We start from the raw sequence: 23,185 nt of genomic DNA, 5'->3' as shown, positions 1-23,185 counted from the left end.
GCAACTGCTCTTCTTGAAGGAATCCTCTTTGCTTCCCCTTTTGAAATTTCTTCAGCCATTATTGAAGATGATGCTTAATACCTAATCAAACTATTGTTGATTGATAGTTCAAACTCTCATTTTTAGCTGCAAGAGCCTTCTCTCACACCTTGGTGATACACAGTTACTCGGTTACATATTTTCCCATCAGTGTAATCGGGTTGCTCACTCTCCGGCTAGGTTGGCTCTCTTGTAACACTCTCAAGACCTGGTTCTCTTCCTAATTTCCTCAGTTTCTGCTTTGAAGGCTGATGTTGACTGAGAATTTATGATGAATGAACTTGCCTAAGTGCCTTAAAAAAAGACCAAATAATCAATTACATCCTTTTTGCCCCCCCCCCCCCCCCCAATATTTATGCTCGAGGTGGAGGAAATAAAAGAAAAAAAAAGGATAACTAAAATATACATATAATAACTGCCATCTTCTGCTTTTGTTTAGCATTAATTTGGTTCTTTTACTCAAATTGCTTGCCTACAAAGGTCTGCCCAAAGCTCCAATCTTTGGGTGCAACATTGTAAGATACAACTGTGACCCGATCACTAGTTGTGACTTCAAACGAGAGGGGCTGGTTTTTCAAATCAGCTGTGACATGCCAGTTCTGCCCCCAGTTCCTTCCCATTGGAAGCCACCCTGTTCTTGACCCCTTGATCTTCACGGCCACTACGTCACCAGCACCCGCAACGTTACTGATCAGCACTGAACAGAAGAATCCCGACCCGTCGATCCTGAACCGAATTCCTCCTTCCTTTATGCACTTCATCCTGATCCCACAAAATCAGAAACACTCGAGAACATGAGAGCCGTTCAATCTATTACATAATTTTTCTGAAGTACAGAGAATGAATGACAAACTTATCCCATTAAAAGGACAAAAGAAAATCTGCATGTTAAATGGTTATACATCTTCCAGCATCTATTCCTCTATAGATATGCTGTTGGTATTCCAGTGCCACGGGTCCCTCCCACATACCTAAGCGGCTAAGCCCCCAAATTATGGAAATTTGATCAGTACTTTCCTTGCACAGGTGTAAAGTGATTCAAACCACTGGGTTTTGAAACCATCAAATGGTGTATCCAATTAACACAAAGATCTAGGCCATCAAAGTGGTCACTTAAGATCAGTGAACTTGTCTCAACCATCCAAGTGGTGTGTCAAAATTCTGGACAATCCGACCAATGTACCAAGAAAAAAAATTATGCTATCAAAATGGTCTCTCAAGATAAAAGAATTAATCTTGACCATCCAAACAATACACCAAAATTTCAAATAATCTTGGGCATTCAAGTAAAAGCACCAAACTGTCTTTAAAAAAACAACAAATCTAAAACAAATAAAATGAGCTTGGATCTCCTACCCACAACAATCCTATCCACACCTACCCATTGGAAACATCTTTTGTGTTTACATGTTCCCATTACCTGTTCATAACTGGCCTGAGCTTGGCTTTTATCAAAATTCTAATGGGCCTGAGTCCAAGACAGTGTAAAGTTAGGCCCAAAGCCCAGTGCGTGAACAGGTCAAGTTACCATTCATAGGAAGATGTCCCCAATGTACAGCTAATGTCTTGTGGGTAAAAAGATCCAGATTCAAATAAAACGATGTACCAAATAACACCAGAAATTTGGGTTATGCATCCCAAGATCAGTCAATTGCAACCATCCAAATGATGCACTAATACTTGATTCAATCCATTGATCATAGAAAACCATTGTAATGGCTTTAGACTTATTGATTTGGTACCTCATTTGAAAGAGCTAAATTAGCTAGCATCTCCATGCATAATTTGGCTGGCTGATATTAATTGATTTTTCCTAGGAGGTCGTTTTAATGGTCTAGGTCTTTCACATATTTTGTATTTCACTTTATTTGGCAGATTTTTCTTTTTTATTCTGTGCTTTAATTGGATGTTCAATATTAATAGATTTGAGCCATTAGAGTGGTTTCCCAATATAATGGATTCATTTCAACCATCCAAGTGATACCAAAATTTCAACCAATCTAAAGTTCTAAACCATCCAAATAATGTAACAAATCATCCCAAAAATCCAATCTAGCAAAGTGGTTTCTCACTCTCTTTAAGCAATAGATCATTCTTATCCATCTAAGCGATGCGCTAAAGTAAACCAACATCAAAGTGACATCTATAAATAGATCAATGAATTTGAGCCATCTAAGTAATGTGCTAGAGTTTTCATAAGGTAAAATATTTGATTATTTTCTTCGCCATTAACTAACATCAAACATCACTTACTTTCATATGTACATATATATATATATATATATATATATTTGCTTTGAAGTGCAAATTAATATATAGGCGCAATTGGATAATTTCTCATTCATCATTGACAATTTGTTAGGGGGTTAAACATTACATGAATATATGAGAGGCTAATATATATATATATATATATATTTGCTTTGAAGTGCAAAATTAATATATAAGCGCAATTGGGTAATTTCTCATTCATCATTGACAATTTGTTAGGGGGTTAAACATTACATGAATATATGAGAGGCTACATACATGTCTAAATAAAGGGCAAAGATATAAGTTTAACATTAGATAATCAAATTTAATTTTTATGACCTACACCAATGCCAAAGCAATTTTAAAATTATACGTACAATATGTTAATTTACAATATTATACAATTAATAAAATATATCAAAAGTTAAAGTCTGCAATTCCAACCTAACTCAGGCCTAATGTAGGGCCTTGCCCAAGCTTATATTACTGCCTTACTGGCCTTGGGTGTGAGCTGGTTATGTGCTTTATTAAAGGTGCTAAGCCCACGGTTGGGTCATGATCACCCTTGGCCCCAAAATTTAAGGGTTCCTTGTAATTTTCCATTTTTTATTTATTAATGTTAATCTTGATAAGGAAGAATTCAATTGAATAAGCATGTCCCATAACGGAAAAGAGAGAATAAACAATAGGACTTACAAAGTTGGAAAGAAAAACTTGAGTTACATATAACAAAAAGTCAGCAACATCTTCCTATGGACCCAAGCACCATTTGCCCATCTAACATCACTTCTTTTCCAATTAATTAAGGCTGTGTTTGGTTTGACACCCTTCCTTTCCCTACCTTTTCTTTCAAACCAAACACAGTCTAAAGGGATAATGATAAAAATGCATAATCATCATTTAAGTCTTGTCCCAACTATATGACATCATCTACATGAATCCTATTTTACCATTTTGTTCTATTAAATGTCATATCCAATGTTAAAATATGGGTTCTTAATTCTTAAAATATGGGTTCTTAATTCTTAAATCATTTCTTACTACCTCAACCCATATAATTCTAGACTTGTCCCTTTTATTATCTCAACCAGTATCGTTTTCTTTCACATGACGAAATCAATTTTGTTTATTTTCCCTCATTGCCCATGGAGATATTCTTACGTTCCTTTGAATGAGTTTTACCTGTCTTTTTCTTGCTTTTCACCCACTCATCTCAAAATTTGTAATTTTGTTACATTCATTTTCTTTCCATATATTGTTTCTTAACTACCCTACGTTCTACTTCATACGATATTGCCCTTGTTACAACTGTTTTATGAAATTCTCTTCTCAGCTTAAGTGATTTTCACCTGTCACCATCCATTTTGCCCATCATGCACTAATTCCATAAAAAAATCTTGATCATTATATTATCATATAATGACAAAACGTATCAAAATTGAATTAGATGGTGCTATTCTCACTGCGAGCTGAGTGAGAATAGCAACATCAAAAGTTTAATACATCTTATTAAATTAGGCTATTAAAATTGTTATCAGGGGTATGTTTGTCTTGTCAAAAGCAGCTATAGACGCGACAAAACCGGCGATGGAGTACACTTATGTATGTTGTCGTCACATAAGGAGTTGGAGTTGGCCGGAGCCGGACACTGTTACACCAGCTAGGTATAGAGTTAACTTTGTCGCCAAACAAGAAAAGTTTTTCAGATAAAACAAAGGACATACAAATCAATGCCTCATCAGATTTGAGGTTGTCCCGGTTGGGTCTCGATCTCAGGGGTCAGGACTCTGGACTGGACCCAGTGGCAATGCAATGCAACGCCAAAATTTTTGAAACCCGAAGAATCTTATCATTAAATCAATCATTTAGGCGCATTTTAGTAATCTCGTGAAGATTAAAACTTAAAAAGGGGTATTTACACAGACACCCCTCATAGTTTCACTTATTTGCTAAAAACCTACTACAGAGTTTATTTTTTTCTTAAATAGAAAGGAAATGACATTTTTTACCTTAACATTCAATTGACCAAATTGAAATTGTTCTTAATAAAGAAAATGAAGAAAATTCAACTTTTACCCAACTCTATTTCTAGAAGGATAAATGAGTATTATTAGAGATATTTTTGAAATAAAAAAAAACCCTGAATCCATATCCTTTTTTACATTTTCTAAGATCACGGGATCATAAATTGCAATGTGTTTTAATAATATATAAAAACCATAGAGTAGTTTTTAGTAAATATGTGAAATCATAGGGCTAACATAGTTGCTAAATGATTAGGGAGTCCAATATCATATAGTTTTTATATAATTGAACTCAACACTAAGGAAAGATGTGCGCAATATAGCGAATCTACGCACTCCTTGAGCGTATATTAGCAAAAGACCAGGCTCGTTATTCGTTAAGCGCAAGTTAGCAAACAGCAATGGAGAGGGGGGAGAGGTGCAGCGTACCTGCGATACTGTACAGGCATGCTAGCAGCTTTCCAGACGGCGATCTTCTCGAAGACCTCGATGGGTAGGACGAAGTGTTTGTTGGGAGGATTGCAGTGGCCGCCACCGTCGGACGGCAAGCCATAGTTCGGCGCGCAGAAATTGGTAACGGTGACGATAATGGAAGTCCCTGGAATGCACCATCTCAGGTCCTCGACGCACCTCAGCTCGAAACAAGCACCGCAGATCTGGCCCCGATCGAAGAGGGCAGTGCTCAGCCCGACGGTGGCCATTCCGTAGCCATTCTTCGCTAGGTCACCGTAGCCACAGGCCCCTCCGGCGTCGTCCCTAGGGTCGGATGCGGCGTAGTAGGTGGCTCTGGCGGATCTCCACTCGGCCATTGGGGTTGCTGAGGAATAGGAGGGGGGAGAAGTAGAAGCATATACAGCACCAGCTGCTCTCCATGTTAGGACTACCGTGTATAGAAGTAGTATGGTGTGAATGAGGTTAATTGACATTTCCTTCTCTTCTCCTGCGTCTCGGGTTCTGTTCTTTCTTTGTGTTAAGGGGTTTGTGTGTGTTTGTGTGAGAGAGAGAGGGGGAAGAGACTACCGAGGGAGAGAGAGAGAGTGGGGGAAGAGACTACCGAGGGAGGGAGGGAGAGAGAGAGAGAGAGAGAGCAGCAAACACAAAGAAGCAGAGTGATTAGTTTTTCCGAACAACCATTTTTAAGGTGAGTGAAGTAATGAGTGACCAAATGGGGATGAAGCCTTTGAGGCCCAGTCCAACTGCGCTTCCAAAATTTGTATTTTTAATGGGCTGGATTTGAAATTAAGGCTCAGTTTGGAAGGAGTTTAAATACAAAAAATGCAGAGTGCAAAAACTAGTATTTTATATTATTTTGTATATATTTATATTTATACCTATTCCAAACTGAGTAAGATTCAACTTAAAAAAGATTATAAATACAAATATATACGATGAAGATGCAGGATAAATAATACAAGATATAAGATTTTGCATTTTACATATTTAAATTTATACTCCTTCCAAAATAAGGCTAAGGGTACTACCTTTTATAGTGGAGTTAACTACTTCCACTTTTTCCTTAGTAGAATCCATTACTTTGATGCTCAAATAGGTTGTCACATATTTGAAGGAGACTCTCTAGTTTGAAGGCTTTCCTTTGGAGTTTGGTATATATTTAATTAGGGGAAAATCTATGATACCAGAAATATACATGGTAGCGAAATGACTTTGATCAATCAGAGCTTTTTCAATGAATACCATTTGATTGGTCACCTCTTTCTATGATACCCGTTGATTGTTTTAAGTTTTTTGCATAGTTTTAAAAATTGAACCAGACTGGACAGTCAAACTGATTGACCCAAAAATCATCAATCGCTAAAAACCCATTGACTTGATCAGTGATCCACTGGTTTGGATGGTCGAACTGCCAATCGGTTGATCCAAACAACGGTTTTTAACCAATTTTATTTTAATTAATTTTTGAATCAGAATGGACCATCTGTTAAAACCAAATGATCGAACCGTTTGACCTAAAAAATGGTGGCAAAAACGGTTCCGTATCTGGTCCGTTTTTTAAAACCTAGCCGAACATGGGTAGTTTTGAAGATGCACTTGGTAAGCATTACAAGAGGCATTTATCAGTCAAGGGCGTCATTTTTGGCGGGATAGTTTGTCTACTTTGTCTTGGACAGTTGGGGTCTTGAGGATGTGTCAAAATTCGGCCAGCTGCCATACATGCATTGGCTTCGCCCGTTTCTTTCTCTTTTATTACCAAATTTTGAGTCATCACAAACTCGATCCTGCTTCTTAATTAACGCTTACGCTTGATGATATAAATTGAATTCCCAAAACCTCACATCATAGTTTCTGTACTCTGCCACCCTATTCTGCATCTCAAGAATTTTGTATCTCTAAATGGCAACTGCTTCTTTGAATCCTGCAGACACTGAAAAGCTTTCCAAGCTTCGTTCTGATGTTGCAGGTCTCAATCAAATCAGGTGCTTTCTTCCTTCCTTTTCTCTTAACTAAATTAGATCTGTAAGTTTTCTCATTTCTGTCTGTTTCTGATTATTGAAGAAGCTTACTTCTGAGATTCCGATCATTTATTTTTATTAGATATTAATTGTACATGTGTTAGACTAGGAGATCTTACATACACTTGATATTAACTTCGTTTCCTTGGTTGTAGTGAAAATGAGAAATCTGGGTTCATAAATCTTGTGTCTCGTTATCTCAGGTAGAGCTTAAGATGATAAAGTTTTCTAAATTTTTATTTATTTAGTATAGAATTGTCATTTCTTAATTGATAATCTTTCTTTCATGCTTTGGGATTGATTTATTTCTTAAATTTTTGTTCTCCATTACTTCTCTCATTTTGGATGGGATTCTGCATTTGAAGTGGTGAAGCACAGCACGTTGAATGGAGTAAGATCAATACTCCCACCGATGAAGTGGTAGTTCCATACGAAACCTTAGCTATTCCTAATGAAGGTAACCAAGAAATCTTTTTTTTTTTTTTCAGATTTACGTGGCGATCAGGGGTATGATACCCATCTCTTAGGTGGGTACTTGGGAAAGTTGAACACTTGAATGAGACAAAAAAAAATACCCCTTTTAATAATAGATATTTAGGGCTAAAATGGTATTGCATTATAAAACAATATGGGTAAATGTACTTACCCAGGTAAGTAACTTCCGATCTAAGGTATTTGTTTTTTCATGTGAAACTTATATGAGTTTCATACCATTGATAGAATACATCTTTTTCATGACAATGTTCTGACTATATGAATCAACGCATGCAGATCTCTCAGAAACTAAGAATCTTTTGGATAAACTTGTCGTGTTAAAGCTAAATGGAGGCTTAGGAACTACAATGGGATGTACTGGTCCCAAGTAATCAATCTTTTGATACTCTGCACTTTCACAATTAATGCAACTGAATTTTAATGTGGAAATTGCACATTATGTCCTTAGATTATTCCTTTTCTTTATTTTGAAAGGAGATGCTAAGACCACAAGATCACCTTTTTATTTGATCCTTTTTGAAATGGAAGGAGTTGTTTTTTTTTTCCTTAAGTTCAAATTTATTGTCTTGGTAAAATGCAGGTCTGTTATTGAAGTTCGCAATGGAATGACTTTTCTTGACTTGATTGTCAAACAAATTGAGGTCAATTTGTTGCATTATTTTTAGACTTTTTACTTTTGGTGCTCTATATTGTATTGTATGCTTTATACCTTGACCTAACCAGTAATGTTGTTTTAAGTTTAATTTATCCTTTTCAATTATGTTAGTCTCTCAACTCCAAGTACGGATGCAGTGTTCCCTTGCTTCTAATGAATTCATTCAACACACATGAAGATACCTTAAAGGTAAGTCATATTTTTGCTTTTCTGATTTGTGGTTTCCCTATGGCTGTGTTTGGCTGATAAGTTAAACTTGTCTAATGTAGATCGTGGAGAAATACTCAGCATCAAACATTGAGATTCATACTTTTAACCAGGTCTGAAAGTCTAATGAATGTTCAATTGTTTAAATATATACCTACGTCTTGATTTTGTATTTTTTATTATATTTGTGGAAACATAACTTATGTATTTGCACGGTACATATTTGCATTTGTATCTTTTCCAAACTGAGCCTAAGGCTCAATTTGGAAAGAGTATGAATGCAAATATGTGTAGTACAAAGCCTTGTATTTTGTATTTCTAAACCTGTATTTGCACTGCACATATTTGTATTCATACATACAAAATACAAGTGTATTTTGTATGTATTTATACTGTACATATTTGTAATTGTGTTCTTTCCAAACTGAGCCTAAGGAGCTGATAATTGATCTATTTTCTTTAGAGCCAATACCCTCGATTGGTTGTCGAAGACTTTGTGCCACTGCCATGCAAGGGACAGACTAGCAAGGATGGATGGTATGCTATGTTATTCCTTTTAGCATCCTGACATCCCTCTTGCAATGCCATGGATTTACTACTTATATTTCCCCCTTATATGTAAAAATCTGGTTCCATGTATTTAGGTTTCTAGTTTATTCACTTATCATCTTCATATTCAGTGGGATGTACATAATAACCCTGGTAGATATTAATTAATTAACCTGAATACCACATTTTCTTACCATCTAAATATATTTCAAGTAATTGATTAATTCTAAACACAATTTATTTTTATCCTTGTTTATCTCATTCAACCATATAAAATGTGAAGGTATCCTCCTGGTCATGGTGATGTTTTCCCATCCTTGTTGAACAGTGGCAAGCTGGATGCATTGCTATCACAGGTAAGAATGCCAAGTTGTTATTTCTTCATGGGTATTTCTAATATATTTGAATGGTGTTGGCACCTTCTTTTATGAATATGCAATAGATGTCGTGTTCCATATTAGAAGCACTGGAATTACCCTTGGTTGTTGACTGTTGAAAGAAGTAAACTTATCAGATGATTCTCCTTGTCAATTCAATGGGAACATTTTGTCTTTAACATGGTAATGTTGCCCCCTATACCAGCATTAATAGGAACCTAAATCACCACCTTTAATATGTTCTAAACAATAGTTTTATTGTTTTCTTTCAAATATTATTCATTTTATTTTATTTTTTTGGTTCATTCTTGTCATATTGACAAAAAAATTTAATGCTTGTTATCCAGGGTAAGGAGTATGCCTTTGTTGCCAACTCGGATAACTTGGGTGCTGTTGTTGACTTAAGTATCCTTTATTGCCTCTTTAAATCTACTATTTTTACTTATTTATTAGTGTATCTACTGCTTTCTAGTATTCATTATTGTTTTATTAATCACAATATTTGGTATATCATGAAGAATTTGGGATGTGTGGCCTTAATTGGATTTTATAGAAATATTAAATCATTTGATCCAGAACAAAAATGAATACTGTATGGAGGTACTCAATGATGAAAGTTAATCCACAATGCCTTTAGAGATTCAGATATTGTTATAAAATCTTTGTGTTTGTGTAGGTGACACCTAAAACTTTGGCAGATGTAAAGGGTGGTACCCTAATTTCATACGAAGGAAAGGTTCAGGTGTGTAGTAGTAGTACTTAAAAGTCAGTAACATTCATGATCAAATCACTTTCTTATTTTGCTCCTCCAGAAGCATGGTAGAAGAACATGCCGAAAATTTAGGTGTTTGACCATCAATTGAAAAATGGAACACTAATGAAGAAACTATTGAAACTAATAATATAATTCTCATTATATTCCAACCATACCAAACTTTAGCCTTTTTAACTTACCCCTGGCATTGCTTCAAATGAATTTTCGTCATGTTTCAGTTCTTATGTAATGTTCCCTAGCTATTTTGTCTTAACAGTCCGAGGTGTATCTCCGATCTTTTGTTGCTTTCTCCTGTTTGTCCTTTTCTTTTGAGATTTCCAAAATATAGGTGCAATGATTTTTGTCATTCTAAAAACCAAACAGAATCTATGATTACATGTAAAAAAAAGGCAGTGCAGTGCACAAGGCTCTTGCCAATGCAGGGTCTAGGGAGGGACAGATGTATGCAGCCTTACCTCTGCACATACAGAGAAGCTGTTTCCAAGATTTGAACCCTGGTCACCCGGGTCGCAATGGAGCAACACATCAACGCCTAATGGTTACATGTGATTTAAGAAGGGACTAAACATACATGCAATCTATGGTTACATGCATTTTTCTTATTAAAATGTTCCATAGCTTGCCAGTTATTTTGTTGCTTCATCTTGACATGATTTTTTACCTTACCATCAAAAGAATTTGTTGAATATTGTAGCCTAAAATGCTCTCAATGTCACAACTTTGTGAAATAGTTTTCTTGTCCCTTATACTCAGCATGCCTCAAAATTTGTTGACATTTTCCTTGCTATTATTGGATGCAGCTCTTGGAAATTGCACAGGTTCCTGATGAACACGTAAGCTACAACTTATTCACTTTTATTTTCTCATTCTCAATGTAGTGAGCATCAATTGATACTTTTTCCAGATCTTTTACATTTATTACTTCTTTTGTTTTTGTTTTTTTTTTTTGAGAGATATCATATAGGATGGAAGATGTATGACTTTCATGTCATTTATTTAGGTAAATGAATTCAAGTCGATTGAAAAGTTCAAGATCTTCAATACAAACAATTTGTAAGTGAATTGAGATTCTTCTTCGAATATGCAAATGCATGTGAGAAGAGAATTTTCTTTTTCTAGTGTGATTCAGTCCATGATAATGCAGATGTATTAAATTACTAATTCCTATTCTCCATAGGTGGTTGAATTTGAATGCCATTAAAAGGCTTGTAGAAGCTGATGCACTAAAAATGGAGATCATCCCAAACCCTAAGGTCGGACCTTTTTCTTTCCAGTTGATGAAACACTTGCTAATATTTGTTATTGCAATTTCAACTATCAAGTTACTCATGATGTTTCCAGGAAGTGGATGGGGTCAAAGTTCTTCAGTTGGAAACAGCAGCTGGTGCAGCAATTAGGGTATTCTCCAAATATAACATCTGCAGTTACCTAATGTTTGTGTATTATTAGATCTATGAATTTTCTTTTGAATCCCTTAATATCTGGAACAGTTCTTTGATCATGCCATTGGCATTAATGTTCCGCGATCTCGGTTCCTTCCAGTGAAGGCAACATCTGATTTGCTTCTTGTTCAGGTTAAACTAAAACACTTGATGTCATTTATCTTCTAAAGACCTTGACATTAGGTAGTCTAAAACATAGATGCATTTTTACAGTCTGATCTTTACACAGTAGTTGATGGCTTTGTTATCCGAAACAATGCTAGAAGCGTTCCTGCGAATCCCTCTATTGAACTTGGGCCTGAGTTTAAAAAGGTATTGTATTAAAGGATTGTCTTCCATCTGATGGATTTAATCTTTGAACAACTATGATTTATTTTATTTTATCATTCAGGTTGGAAACTTCCTAAGTCGCTTCAAGTCCATCCCTAGCATCATTGAGCTTGATAGCTTGAAGGTGACTGGCGATGTATGGTTTGGTGCCAATATAACCCTCAAGGTATTGGATAATGCTTTCTGCTTTACTGATGAATCTTTTTATGATGTGGTTGTTACATCTGGGATCTGCTCTGTTACAATGAACTATGACATCTTTTGTTTATTTTTCTGTTAGTATGTACAATTCTTCACCACAACATAGATTTATTAGGTATTTTGGTGATTCTTGTTTGTTTGGAGTCTACCAGGAAGGGTAGGCACAAATTGTTAAAACTTAAAAGGGATGAAAAATACCACGGTAAAGGTGGTTAAGGAATGGATGAGGGAGAGTGAAGAAAAGTTTCCTCGAGGCATTTATTAAATGAGGGATCATCTGATCATCAGATGATTTTGAATTTGGCAACTAAGGCATGAAAATCTTTGAGAATTGAGGCAATTCATTTTGTGTTTATTGTCCTTATCTTGGATTTGGGAATGGTGGAGTTGTTACAAGGGGATCCATTGCAAGGAATCCCCAACTGACCCAGATCAAAGGTGACTCTAAAATTGGCATTCGATGGTGCAAAAATCTATGACACTCAGATACAGATATGGACATAGATACAAATATGGGACACAAGGATAAAACTCTTGATTTGCTAAAATCATAGACGTGATTATGGGTATGGATGTCTCATGTAATATGATTTATATCATGCTTTTACATCCTTGTTTTTGAAGATAAGGCTCAGTTTGTTTACAGTACGAATTTCATTTGTACTAGTGTTAGTGCAAATAGATTGAGTGTAGTTTCTAGTTTACTTTTTCTTCAGATTTAATTTTATCTTATTTGTTTATGAGAAATAAAATGATTTGGTCCCACATTATATGAAATAGCATGAAAGAAGGATGCTTATTTGTTTGAGAGTGAGGTAAGAAGCAAGAGAATGCAGTTCCCATGTTAAATGAGAAAGAATTGATTTAAGAGGAAGGTAATGCAAATTTTGCATCAGCTTTTGGGTTGAAAATTTCAACTGCTAGTAAATGTAAATGAAACAAAAAGTACAAATTTTGAATCAGGTGGCAGTGCAAATCACATTTATAAACAAATGGATGCAAAACTGAACCGGGTGCAAAATTTGTACCCAATTCTGACAAATTTAATTTTTTTATATCATAATTTGTTAGGACATCATATTACATATTTTAAAAGTGTTAATGCAATAGAGGACATCTAGAAGTGTCCATGTAGTATCTAGTCTTGTATCCAGTAAGTTTCATATCTGACATTGGTACAAATAGACATGTTTCAAGATGGACTTCTAGGATTTGAATGCAATAGCTGATGGATCAGCAAGGTTGGGGGTTAATCAGTGTTCATCTTGTAATGAGTTGACTTACCTTATAATGTTTGCTTTTGTAATACTTGTACATCTTTGGATGAAAAAGGGAGAGAGCAGTGTTTGAAAACCTGACCTGGAGAATGACCTGTTTTTAGCCCTAGGTGGGCAGTTCAGCAGTTCAACTATCCAGTTGTGGTTTGAACTTTGATTTCTTTATTAGAAACTCTAAACCGTTAGATTGGTATATCCTTTATGTTTTCTATCAAATACCAAACCCTAGATAGGGATCAATAGGGAGAAAGAGAAAAGGAGATGACTTACCAGAGGTCTGTGATTTCATTGCTTCTAGTGGCCAACTGACAAGTAGAAAGCAGCAAAGGTATGTTTGTTCTCCTTCTTCAGGGTAGCAGTGACCTCTATTTCTTCTCCACTGCCATCAGCAATGGCCTCTACCTTATATATATAAAGCGGGTATTTGCCTTGGGTTCCATGTATGTCATAAAAAAAAGTTAAATCCAAATACCATATATCATGTATGGTTAATATTTATTGCACATATGCAAAAGGTGCCAACTGGTTGTTGTGGAGACTTGGGAACAATCTGCACCAAGGTTGGGGGATGGGCTAACCCCCCCACCCCCACCCCCGAGTTGTGTAGCTCCATAGAGTAAAAAAAAAGCACACACACACATGTAAATAAACACATTAATATATATATATATATATATATATATATATATATATATATATCAGATGTGGATGTAGATGGATCCGATCTGATTTTTAATCCTTGGGTGCCATTCAAATTGTTTACTTGCGATTTGGCAGTCATGCCTATGGCATAGACTGGAAGAGATGAAGTTGCTCCCTATCTAACTATAAGAACACTTTTCAATTCAATGGAGGAAATTTTAATTCTGACAAGTGACAATTTGTTTATTTAGTGCATATATTTCACTACTACTAAACTTGAAGTTATCCCTTTAAATCTTTTATTCTTTCATCTTACAATTGATGGAATATACTTGAGGGCAATGTGACTATTGATGCAAAACCTGGCGAGAAATTGGAAATTCCTGATGGGGTTGTACTTGAGAACAAGGTAGAAATTTGAAACCCCAGATAATTTCCCTTTTCCTTTTCTAGGTTTCTTTGCTTAACAGCAGTCTTTGGGACAATTTCCTTATATTTTGTGTTAACGGTTTTATTGCAACATCCAGGTGATTAATGGCCCTCATGACATCTGAAGAGGATCTGTAGTGATGTATCGCCATATTACCCGTATTGAGTATCACAAGCCTACAAGCTGTCTGGTTATATCTTCAAAGGACAATGTAGGAATTTTGAGGAAATGTAATGGTATTGAATAAGAGAATTTTGTTGTAATATTTCTGATGCTTGAATTGTATGCCTCTACAAAATGCCCAAAAATTTTGTCCATTCAATGGGTGTGGTTTTGAACTTTTCGTGATCATCCATTTCTTGGATGGCCTTGCCGTGGGCCTAGTAGATCTATTTTGGTTAGTAGTCTCCACCAGATGGAAATTTCCAAATACTATCCTGATTTCAGAGGATAAGGACTTTGTTTTTTATGCCTGAAGAGTCAAAATTATTTCATTAATGCTCACATACAATCCAAGAAACAAACAGCATGATAAAACAAAACAATAAGGAGAGTAACTGAGCACCGGGAGAGACACCTCAAGAGATCTCTGCAATTGGCCATGAGAAGTCTAAAATGCCAAGAACTAAAGAAAAAACTTCCAACAGAGAAGACTCAAACAAGCAAAACTTCCAAATGAAAGAAAAACCCAAACTCCAATTCCAAAATAAGGATGGGTCCTTGAGAAGATGAATGAAGAAGTGCTACCTAAGATATGAATTGCAAAATATCAATACTCCTGGATATCTCTCTATAGATAAACAATGCGTTCACATTAATGCAGCGCCTGGATATCTCTTTATAGAAGAATTATCATCAAATAAATTTGTTCGAGTGGAACAGGTGATTCCAAGGTGATTGTGGAGGGGCTACAGAACCCAGAGGCTGTGGTTTGGTGCTTTAAGAATGAACTTAAAAAATTCAAGTGGCTGATAAGAAATTTGTATGTCAGAATACAATGGGTGGGGAGATGTGCTAATGCTATGGCTGATTGTTTAGCCAAGCAATGGGCAATTAGGGAACAGTTGCAATCTATTTTAGTTTTTGATTGGTTGGAGAGGTCGCAGCACGTGCTTCTCCACGGGTCTTTTGTAAATGTTATCTGTTATTATCCATATTCCCTAATAAAATTTCTCATTTATTAAAAAAATTGTAAGCAAGTAAGATAACTAGAACTTGTTTAATTAGGCAATAACTAGAAGTTGTTTAATCAGGAGGAGGGATCCCTAGAAAATTTCATTAACTGCTACAATCACTCCTTGATAAAAATTCTGAAATGCTAATACCAATTAATTATATTTCAATATCTCAAAACCCAACTTCTGGTAGAAGGTGTGACACAATCTTTAATAGAAGAAAAGAAAATGAAACAAATGATGCCAGTGTCTCCTTTGCACACGTCACATTCATCAGTAGACTGCATTTAAAAGTAGAGAATGTTTAGAAATATAGAAAAACTAAGTAGTTTCTTTCTGCTGGAATACTACTTCTGTATTCAGATAATGCAAAACAAAGAGGTGGATTATCCATATTTGATAAAAACAAACTCATCACTCCCCACCAGATATTCCATTCAATTCACCTTTATCAGTTGTTGCTTCAGTCCATCTGTTGGTGGCATCCCAGTCACCAGGAATTCATAAACCAGTAATTATTTATAGTCATTATCCGAAAAGTAGTCAAGCACAGTCAACCATGGTTTTCAAAACCGGACCGGGTCGGATGATTGGACCAGAAAAACCGATAACTGGTCAGGCCCCCGGGTCCGATTATACTAAAAATCAGAAATCTTTAAAAAACGTTGTAAAAGTTAAAAAACCACTAACTTGGGTGATCAGACTGCTAAATCATTCGACTCAGACAGAGGTTCGTGGATTGCTTTAATTTTCCCATCCCAAATCAATTAATCGAATGTAGGTTAGAATCCCATTTTCGTTCTAACCCTTTCGTTCTTCCCTCCTATCAGCCCTCACACCCAACCGACCACCTACGGTGGCCAGTACCTCTGGCGTTTGATGGCGATATACATTGACCGACAATGATTAATGGCGATCGTCGATGGCAAATTTGTAGCGGCGACCAACGTTTTTTGCAATTTGTAGCACTTCCAGGCTTTGCGGCAGGCGATTTTGCAACGACGCATCCCTCACATCCAACTGACCACCTGCGGCGGCCAGCAACTCCGGCGTTCAATGGCAATACACATTGATTGACCGTGACTAGCAGTAACTGGCGACGACGAATTTGCAGCAGTGGCCAGCGTTTTTTGCGATTTGCATCACTTCTAGGCTTTACGGCAGGCGAGTTTGTAGCGGCGGCCATCACTCACACCGAATTGACCACCTGCAGCGGCCATCCCTCACACTGAACCGACCACCTGCGGCAACCAGCATCTCCGGCTTTCGACGGCAATACACACCGACCGACCGCGTTTAACGACAACCGGCAACGACTAATGTTTTTTGCAATTTGCAGCACTTCCCAAGCAAGTTTGCAGGACTTCTAGGTAAAAATTAGTGTAATTTTTTTTTTATCAATTTTGATTTTAGGTGAAGGATTTTGCATTTTAGGACTTAACATTCTAGATTTTTTTTTCTATAGTTTTTGCAATTTTTTGTTTTATTTTTCTATTTATTTTTTCTGATTTTTTTTATGTATTTTGTACTGTATTATTTTTTATTTTCTATATTTTTTGTATTTTATTTAATTTTATGCTATATTTTATTATTTATAGATATTTTTTTTATTTTTAATTTATTTATGACATCATGGGTCGAACCATTCAACTTAGACGATTGAACTGTTTAACCGGAAATCGGTCAGGGTCCAGTTCTGTTTCCGGTTCGTTTTTAAAAAGCATGCAGCCAACAAATAAGGAGAATGAAGACAGCTAACCAGCTCCACCTATCAACTAAAAGAAATAATAATTGAGCAAGCAAAAAAGAATGCCCTAACTCAGCAGCAAAATAGTATATTCAATTTAGTATGCTTGTTTAACCAACCTATGACGTGATCTCAAGCGAACTTACTTCTCTGATAAGCTAATTAATCAGACCTAGTAAGAAGGTATGTCTCGATAAGATACAGCAGTCCTATTTCTTTTCACAAATCGAGTTTGTAACCTAATCCATGACGATTGCTGAAAAAAATGGATTTGCATCCGTCCCCACAGAGTTGCCCCTCAAATACATCCCACGCGTAGTGAACGCGCCGCGTGTCCGACCACACGCGAATTAAAGAGGCGGAGCTCAACGAACGACCGTTAGTTCCACCCCGTCCCGTTAGCTTCCTCTCGCCCAAAAGGGCATCATCCCCTAATTCTGGCTTCGTGTCCTCTCTCTCCAATTTCAAACCTGAAACCTCCACCTTCCATAACCCGCCGGAGATTGCCCCCTTCGAGTTCCGCCGGTCGACACCGATGACCATTCCAGCAGGGGTAAGTATCCCTTGACCTTCCGTAAATTTTTCTCATTTTCTACCTTTTTTTTTTCCTCATTTTCTACCGTTCTCAGATCTAAAACCCGTCGGAGTGGGAGCCCCTTCGAATTCCACTAGTTGACATCGACGGTCGTTCCGACAAATTCATTTACTGGAGGTAAGTTTCACTCTTTTTATCTTGGACTACAATAATGATATTGGAACTTCATACAAAAGAGAAATGGAAATTGTGAATTTGTTAATGGCTTACATAAAATTCCAGGGGGGAGGCAAAAGGTCCTACTGGGGATTGAATCAAGGTCACTGAATTGAAAGTCCAGTATGTAACCACTATATACAAGATCCATAACAATAGATGCTTCTAAGAAAACTATGCACAGAAAAACATTAAAAAGGAAACAAATTAGCATTTATTAACTATTTTGAACATACTTCTGAAAAGAGTAGGAAAAGACTGCATTAGGCTCCACACATTTAAGATATTAAAAGAAACATCAAGTTTGCATTCAATAGCAGAAATGAAAAAAAAAAAGTTATAAAAAAGATAAACCAAAATTCCAAAATTATCATGGAAAAACAATGTTTTATGAATATCATATATGCTGCTAATTCCTACATAAAATCCACAGACCTGTTTAACCCTTATTCAGTTTAGCTTAAAACAACGGTTTATGAATATCATATATGCTAATTCCTGCATAAAATCCACAGACCTGCTTAACCCTTATTCAGTTTAGCTTAATCTTTTGAGGGCCCCAAACCACAAGTAGCAGTACTGCCCGAAGAACCTAGCCAATCTCTATTCCACAATGCTTATCAGTTCTGTGAAAGGGATGTCACAAGAATGACTTCAAGGTCACTTTTCCTCCTATAATTTTAAAATTTTTCTACAGTACTAGTCAAGTCTGATACATATGATGCATGTGTAGCATTATGGAAAAAAAGCTATAAAAACAAGCTTAAAATATGAAGAAACTAAATATGGCCTATGGGACAAATAAATGCTCATATTTCAACATTAATGTTACAAATGTTGCAAATAAAGCAAAGTGATTCATAAGGGACATTGTTGGCCCTTCTGATAAATGGAACCACTTTCTCCACCTTTCCGGAGGTTCTTGGGTTCCACCTCCAAAATATTACAAACTTCAAGATCGGCTTCTCCCACTTAAGACAAGAAAGCAAAGAACCATGTAGCACTGCACAAGGTCAGCCAATATGCCATTGGGTTTTATCGAAAAGGAATTCAAGAGCACTTTTATGGATGGCTTGGTAAGGTGCATGGTAGGTAGTGTCTGGTTAGTGGTAAACAATAAGAAAACAACAGGTCAATGCTGTGCGGAGCACTCCTGAACAAGGTAAAACATATTTTTGACAAGTGCTGTTCAGGTAATCCAAGAGCTTCAGGTATGGGAGGGGGTGATCAAAGATGATAGGGGGAGGTAACCTTCTTTAGACCAATGGGCTGGACAGGTATGCAAGCAGAAGGCGATTGCCAAGTGGTGGGCAGACTGCAGACAATTCCTTTGACATGACAGGGTTTTGGCTTCCAACTTGAACTGCAGTGCTCATTCAGGTGAAAGTCCAAGAAATGCAAACAACATAGCAGACTCATTAGCTAGGTTTAGGTGTAAAGACAAAGTTTAATGTAGAGTGAAGAAAGAATTGGGAGGGGGGGAATATAAACCAGTTTTTTAAAACACGAGAGTGTGCCGCATAATGAAGGAGGCATAAGCCTCCCGAGCACGAGGTGTAAGCCTCCCAAGCCAAAGTCTCAAGCATATAATTTTCTACAATTATAGTTAGAATTTCTAATAATAAAACATCCTATTCAAATAAAAACAGATATTGCAATCATGATAGTATAAATAAAACTTAATTTCAAATGTCAAAGTAATAATAATTCACACTAAAATACTAAAATTGCATTTTGCAACTTTCAAGTAAAAAAGGTCTTCCTTGTTTCCTTCCAATACAATACAAGAAACCAGTGAAAGCACTAAAAAATTAAGTAATTAACAATGCAAGCATCTATTATAATCCAACATCAAGAATTATCCACTTGTAAATCCTTTTTTAGTTCTTTCAAATAACGTTGATTTAGAGAAGAATGTAGTACTTAGCAGTTAGCATTGAGCAGCCAAAACACAACTGTAGCAGCTGGTTTTGTGCCGTTAGACTTCACAGCAGTGTTCAGTCTTCCAAAATAGAAGATAGTCAGTGAAGAAGAATGAGGCGGAGCTCCTATTTTGGTGTCAAAAAACAAAGGGGAAGGAAGAGACCCTGTTTTATGTAAAAAAAAAAACAGGAAAGAAGAAGAGGAATAATAGGGCGGATGTCAAAATCAGAGGCAATTGAAGAAGAAGAAGAAGAAGAAGAAGAAGCTCCCCCAATCCTGCCAGACATTACAAAAGCAGTAGCAAGATGAAAAGCATAGTATGTTATTTAACTATTTTATCTAAAATACAAAAGTTACAATTGAAAAGAAATGTAATTGTGAACATTACAGGAAAAGTGGATCTCATAATAAAATTGCAAAAAGGAGCAGTTGCTGTTTATTTGCACCTTGAGACATTTAGGTTTCTGTAAGTGGATTTAACAAGTCAACTTGACCTTTATAACATTATTTTCTATTGAATTTTTGCTTAGTTCCTTTCCCTTCTGGCATGTTGGCATTTATGTATTGTGGCAATAAAGTTTTGCAGGTTTTGTTTTTATGTGGAATATAATATGTCAAAATTTAGGTAAATCATGTAAGCCAAATTCAGATATTTGTTTTGTGCTTCTTTGTGGCATTTATAAATTAATCTTTTCTTTTTTTAATTCTTATGTGGCCATGCTCTTCGTCAATTGCATTATGTCTTAGATACTTTGGCCCTTAGTATGTTATGGAAAACCTTGACAATCTTATTGAAATACACAATATTTGCATCTTTCTAGTGTGAACCCAACTTATATGAGTACGCCTTGCAATAAACTATGCAACTGTATTTTTCAGGAAACTAGTGTTAAATATATTGAATTTCAAGATGATGTTTATCATTTTTCAGAGGATTTGCCCATAATTTTTATACATGACTAGTATTTTTCCTTCCATTTCCAGTTTCTATAGGAATTTGAGCTTCTTATATTGTTTTCATATTTGGATTTTAGACATTCTATTTTATTTCCTTAGTATTTATTCTTCCTCATTTAGTTGACTTATTTCCACCAATGTTTTTCTGTAGTCTTTAATTCTTTTAAATTTCAATTATTCCTTGTCTGTTGGACAGGTATATTAGTAAATGAAATATTGAGCAAGTCAGGAAGCCATCATGATTTAGTAGAGAAAGATGGAGTCCAACAAGAAGGTTGAGGAGGTAGGAATAGGGTACAGCCACAGCAGCATAAAGAAGGCAAGGTTACAGTCAACGCTTTCAGCTCTGCTAGACGATCCCATACTTGCTGACGTCCCGAAGAAACCCACTCTCACTGATGTGGACACGCTTATCAGTTTGGAATTGGGTAGCGCTATGAGAATCTCTGTCCTTAAAATGGACGGTACCACCTTTGGTATTAGCTCCTTGCTTTTCTCCATCAGATTTCTATGAAACTTGTTCCAACTTCCAAATCATTGAACACTGAATTTCATGGTTCATAACTTTCATTTCTTTCATTCACTTTTCAGAAAGGGTGTAACCCATATTGGTTCACATCTCTTTCTTGGATGCCTTAATTTTCTTGAGATAATTCTGTTTAGTTTGGTGATCTTACCAAAGTAATTGAGCCTAAAAGAATGTATTTGCTTTCTTGGGTTTGGTTGATTCACTAATTGGTCTTTTTTAATGAAGATGTTGCCATTATGAATTCTGCTACTGTTAAGGATCTGAAGTCAGCTATCAAAAGAAAAACAAATGACATGGAGCAATCGCATATGGGACATCGCCACATTTCATGGTACTATATCTGGTCAACATCCCTTGATCACATTAAGGCTGCATTTGGCATTCCTTACTTTAAGGACTTTTCTCCTGTTTGTAGTTAAAAACTTAGTGTTCATAGTGGCATTTTATATTTTTAACAGAAAAAAGGAGATAAGTCCTTAAAATAAGAAATTCCAAATGCAACCTAAGAATATGTCCTTGAGCTTTTAGTGCTAAATTTGCTCTACCATATATGCATTGCTGTTTCTTGGTGCATTGCTATAACTAAAATTATTGTGGACTTACAGTTGTTAAATTTCATACTTTGATCAATAATAGTTGACCCTTCATTAGTTTCCATATGTTTCTCAAACATGGTAAGATGTTTGAGTCAGATTAAGAAGTGGCTCGCAAGGATGGATTCTTACTTCAGCCCACTGATGGTGCCATAGTAATCACAACATTACATTTTGAATCTATAGTTTTAACTGTGGCATCTTTGCCAATATCTGTTGTTCCAATGGTCATGTGATCCACCATATGCAGAGAGTCTTCCTTCCCTTTTCTTGGTCTTACACAGATATTATTATTATTTTTTTTTTGGGAGGGTGGGGGGTGGTTGGATTCATAGAAATAAAGGCAGTAACTTATGCTAGGCAATATATGATGTGAATGTGTACAGTCACGTTGCAAGTTCGACTCTCAAAATATGTAGCATTTAGAAGGATGATACTATAACTTTATCAAAGTTGAACGAATTAATGGATAAAACTTTTTTTTTATTTTAAACAATCTGTATTTTACATTCATTGCAGATGTACTCAGGATCTTATATAGCTATTAAAATAAAAATGCACTTTTTGCTTTGCAGGAGGCATGTGTGGGCAAATTTTTGTCTCTCCTACCATAATGAGAAGCTCATTGATGACAACGCCCTGCTTCAGGTTTATGGCATCCGTAATAACTCTCAGGTAGCTCTTCCGAGTTTCGGTGTTTGTGGTTTTGTGTCCATCTATTTTCAAGCCTGTCTACCATATTTGATTTTATCTTCACATTTGTGTAGGTCCACTATGTTCCCTTTGTTATGTCACGGGTGTCTAGGAGACACTCCCGGAGGAGAAAGCACCGGTTCTTTCATGGTCTTAGCAAAAGATCATGATTAATCAAGCCATATTTGCTGTCAAAAGCTGGGTATTGAGCGTTGATCAACATGCTACAGATGTGCCAGAAGAAACTTACTAGTGGATGTGTGATTCTTTTGTAAGAAGTTGATTGTGAATTTGGAAATTTCATGGGAGTCGAGTTGTTAGTTGTGCACTTTTGAATCTTTTCATTTTTTGATAGATCGGAACTCGGAAGTAAGGGTATCAATGGACCAGTTTTGGATTGAACCCCATCCAGTCCAAAATCAATTTGGATGGACTGGACAGACCAACAAGACATATTAGATTGGACCAATCCAGTCCAAAATATTTATTAGATTGGATTTGACCTGGCCTGTCCTTAACAAATTTATATTGGATTGGGTTGGATTAAGCAAATATTTGGTTCATCCGTATAAGATAAGAATATGTGTCAATGGACTGGGTTTGGGTTAAAACCAATCTAAATCAAAATGAAATTGAACAGATTGAATGGT

The 23,185-nt window shown here is 36.1% G+C and overlaps 3 protein-coding genes across 5 annotated transcripts; 2 read left to right on the top strand and 1 right to left on the bottom strand.

Moving 5' to 3' along the window:
• Window positions 1-304: 304 nt before the first annotated feature.
• Window positions 305-5,646, bottom strand: LOC148864064 (expansin-A13-like). The gene is made up of 2 exons (XM_088975201.1): window positions 4,746-5,646; window positions 305-801 (listed from the first exon to the last, which is right to left on the bottom strand). The coding sequence occupies exons 1-2, from the start codon at window positions 5,240-5,242 to the stop codon at window positions 495-497; spliced, it is 804 nt and encodes a 267-aa protein (XP_088831327.1). The 5' UTR covers window positions 5,243-5,646; the 3' UTR covers window positions 305-494.
• Window positions 5,647-6,397: 751 nt separating this feature from the next.
• On the top strand, window positions 6,398-14,489 carry LOC148864063 (UTP--glucose-1-phosphate uridylyltransferase-like). 2 transcript variants are annotated; one of them, XM_088975200.1, is made up of 22 exons: window positions 6,494-6,751; window positions 6,943-6,990; window positions 7,153-7,178; window positions 7,276-7,314; window positions 7,559-7,649; window positions 7,863-7,923; window positions 8,049-8,126; window positions 8,207-8,257; window positions 8,608-8,681; window positions 8,977-9,049; window positions 9,418-9,475; window positions 9,624-9,670; window positions 9,747-9,812; window positions 10,646-10,678; window positions 10,846-10,898; window positions 11,023-11,098; window positions 11,187-11,243; window positions 11,336-11,419; window positions 11,501-11,599; window positions 11,679-11,783; window positions 14,075-14,146; window positions 14,265-14,489. In XM_088975200.1, the coding sequence occupies exons 1-22, from the start codon at window positions 6,669-6,671 to the stop codon at window positions 14,289-14,291; spliced, it is 1,401 nt and encodes a 466-aa protein (XP_088831326.1). In that variant the 5' UTR covers window positions 6,494-6,668; the 3' UTR covers window positions 14,292-14,489. The 2 variants fall into 2 exon arrangements, with proteins under 2 accessions (XP_088831325.1, XP_088831326.1); XM_088975199.1 differs by lacking the exon at window positions 7,276-7,314 and having other exon boundaries at window positions 6,398-6,751; window positions 7,153-7,244.
• Window positions 14,490-17,158: 2,669 nt separating this feature from the next.
• On the top strand, window positions 17,159-22,863 carry LOC148864062 (U11/U12 small nuclear ribonucleoprotein 25 kDa protein-like). 2 transcript variants are annotated; one of them, XM_088979263.1, is made up of 8 exons: window positions 17,471-17,642; window positions 17,719-17,801; window positions 19,785-20,080; window positions 20,154-20,229; window positions 20,917-21,196; window positions 21,475-21,580; window positions 22,418-22,517; window positions 22,610-22,863. In XM_088979263.1, the coding sequence occupies exons 5-8, from the start codon at window positions 20,977-20,979 to the stop codon at window positions 22,703-22,705; spliced, it is 522 nt and encodes a 173-aa protein (XP_088835389.1). In that variant the 5' UTR covers window positions 17,471-17,642; window positions 17,719-17,801; window positions 19,785-20,080; window positions 20,154-20,229; window positions 20,917-20,976; the 3' UTR covers window positions 22,706-22,863. The 2 variants fall into 2 exon arrangements, with proteins under 2 accessions (XP_088835388.1, XP_088835389.1); XM_088979262.1 differs by lacking the exons at window positions 19,785-20,080; window positions 20,154-20,229 and having other exon boundaries at window positions 17,159-17,642.
• The last annotated feature ends 322 nt before the right edge of the window (window positions 22,864-23,185 follow it).

The sequence above is a fragment of the Nelumbo lutea genome, chromosome 3 (genome assembly GCF_056320005.1).
Source record: "Nelumbo lutea isolate HS-2025 chromosome 3, American lotus-T2T, whole genome shotgun sequence".
Taxonomy (NCBI): Eukaryota; Viridiplantae; Streptophyta; class Magnoliopsida; order Proteales; family Nelumbonaceae; genus Nelumbo; species Nelumbo lutea.
Note: the sequence above shows the minus strand (reverse complement) of the source record. Positions and strands in the feature narration are given on the sequence as shown.

What these genes read in the sequence shown, in the direction of transcription:
- LOC148864064 (XM_088975201.1), bottom strand. Translation starts at nt 5,242, where the DNA reads ATGTCAATTAACCTCATTCACACCATACTACTTCTATACACGGTAGTC. An exon ending in ATGCCTGTACAGTATCGCAG is followed by an intron (nt 802 to 4,745) that starts GTACGCTGCACC and finishes TTGTGGGATCAG; the next exon opens with GATGAAGTGCATAAAGGAAG.
- LOC148864063 (XM_088975199.1), top strand. Translation starts at nt 6,669, where the DNA reads ATGGCAACTGCTTCTTTGAATCCTGCAGACACTGAAAAGCTTTCCAAG. An exon ending in CTTGTGTCTCGTTATCTCAG is followed by an intron (nt 6,991 to 7,152) that starts GTAGAGCTTAAG and finishes CTGCATTTGAAG; the next exon opens with TGGTGAAGCACAGCACGTTG. An exon ending in CTTAGCTATTCCTAATGAAG is followed by an intron (nt 7,245 to 7,558) that starts GTAACCAAGAAA and finishes CAACGCATGCAG; the next exon opens with ATCTCTCAGAAACTAAGAAT.
- LOC148864062 (XM_088979262.1), top strand. Translation starts at nt 20,977, where the DNA reads ATGGAGTCCAACAAGAAGGTTGAGGAGGTAGGAATAGGGTACAGCCAC. An exon ending in AATGGACGGTACCACCTTTG is followed by an intron (nt 21,197 to 21,474) that starts GTATTAGCTCCT and finishes TTTTTAATGAAG; the next exon opens with ATGTTGCCATTATGAATTCT. An exon ending in GGACATCGCCACATTTCATG is followed by an intron (nt 21,581 to 22,417) that starts GTACTATATCTG and finishes TTTGCTTTGCAG; the next exon opens with GAGGCATGTGTGGGCAAATT.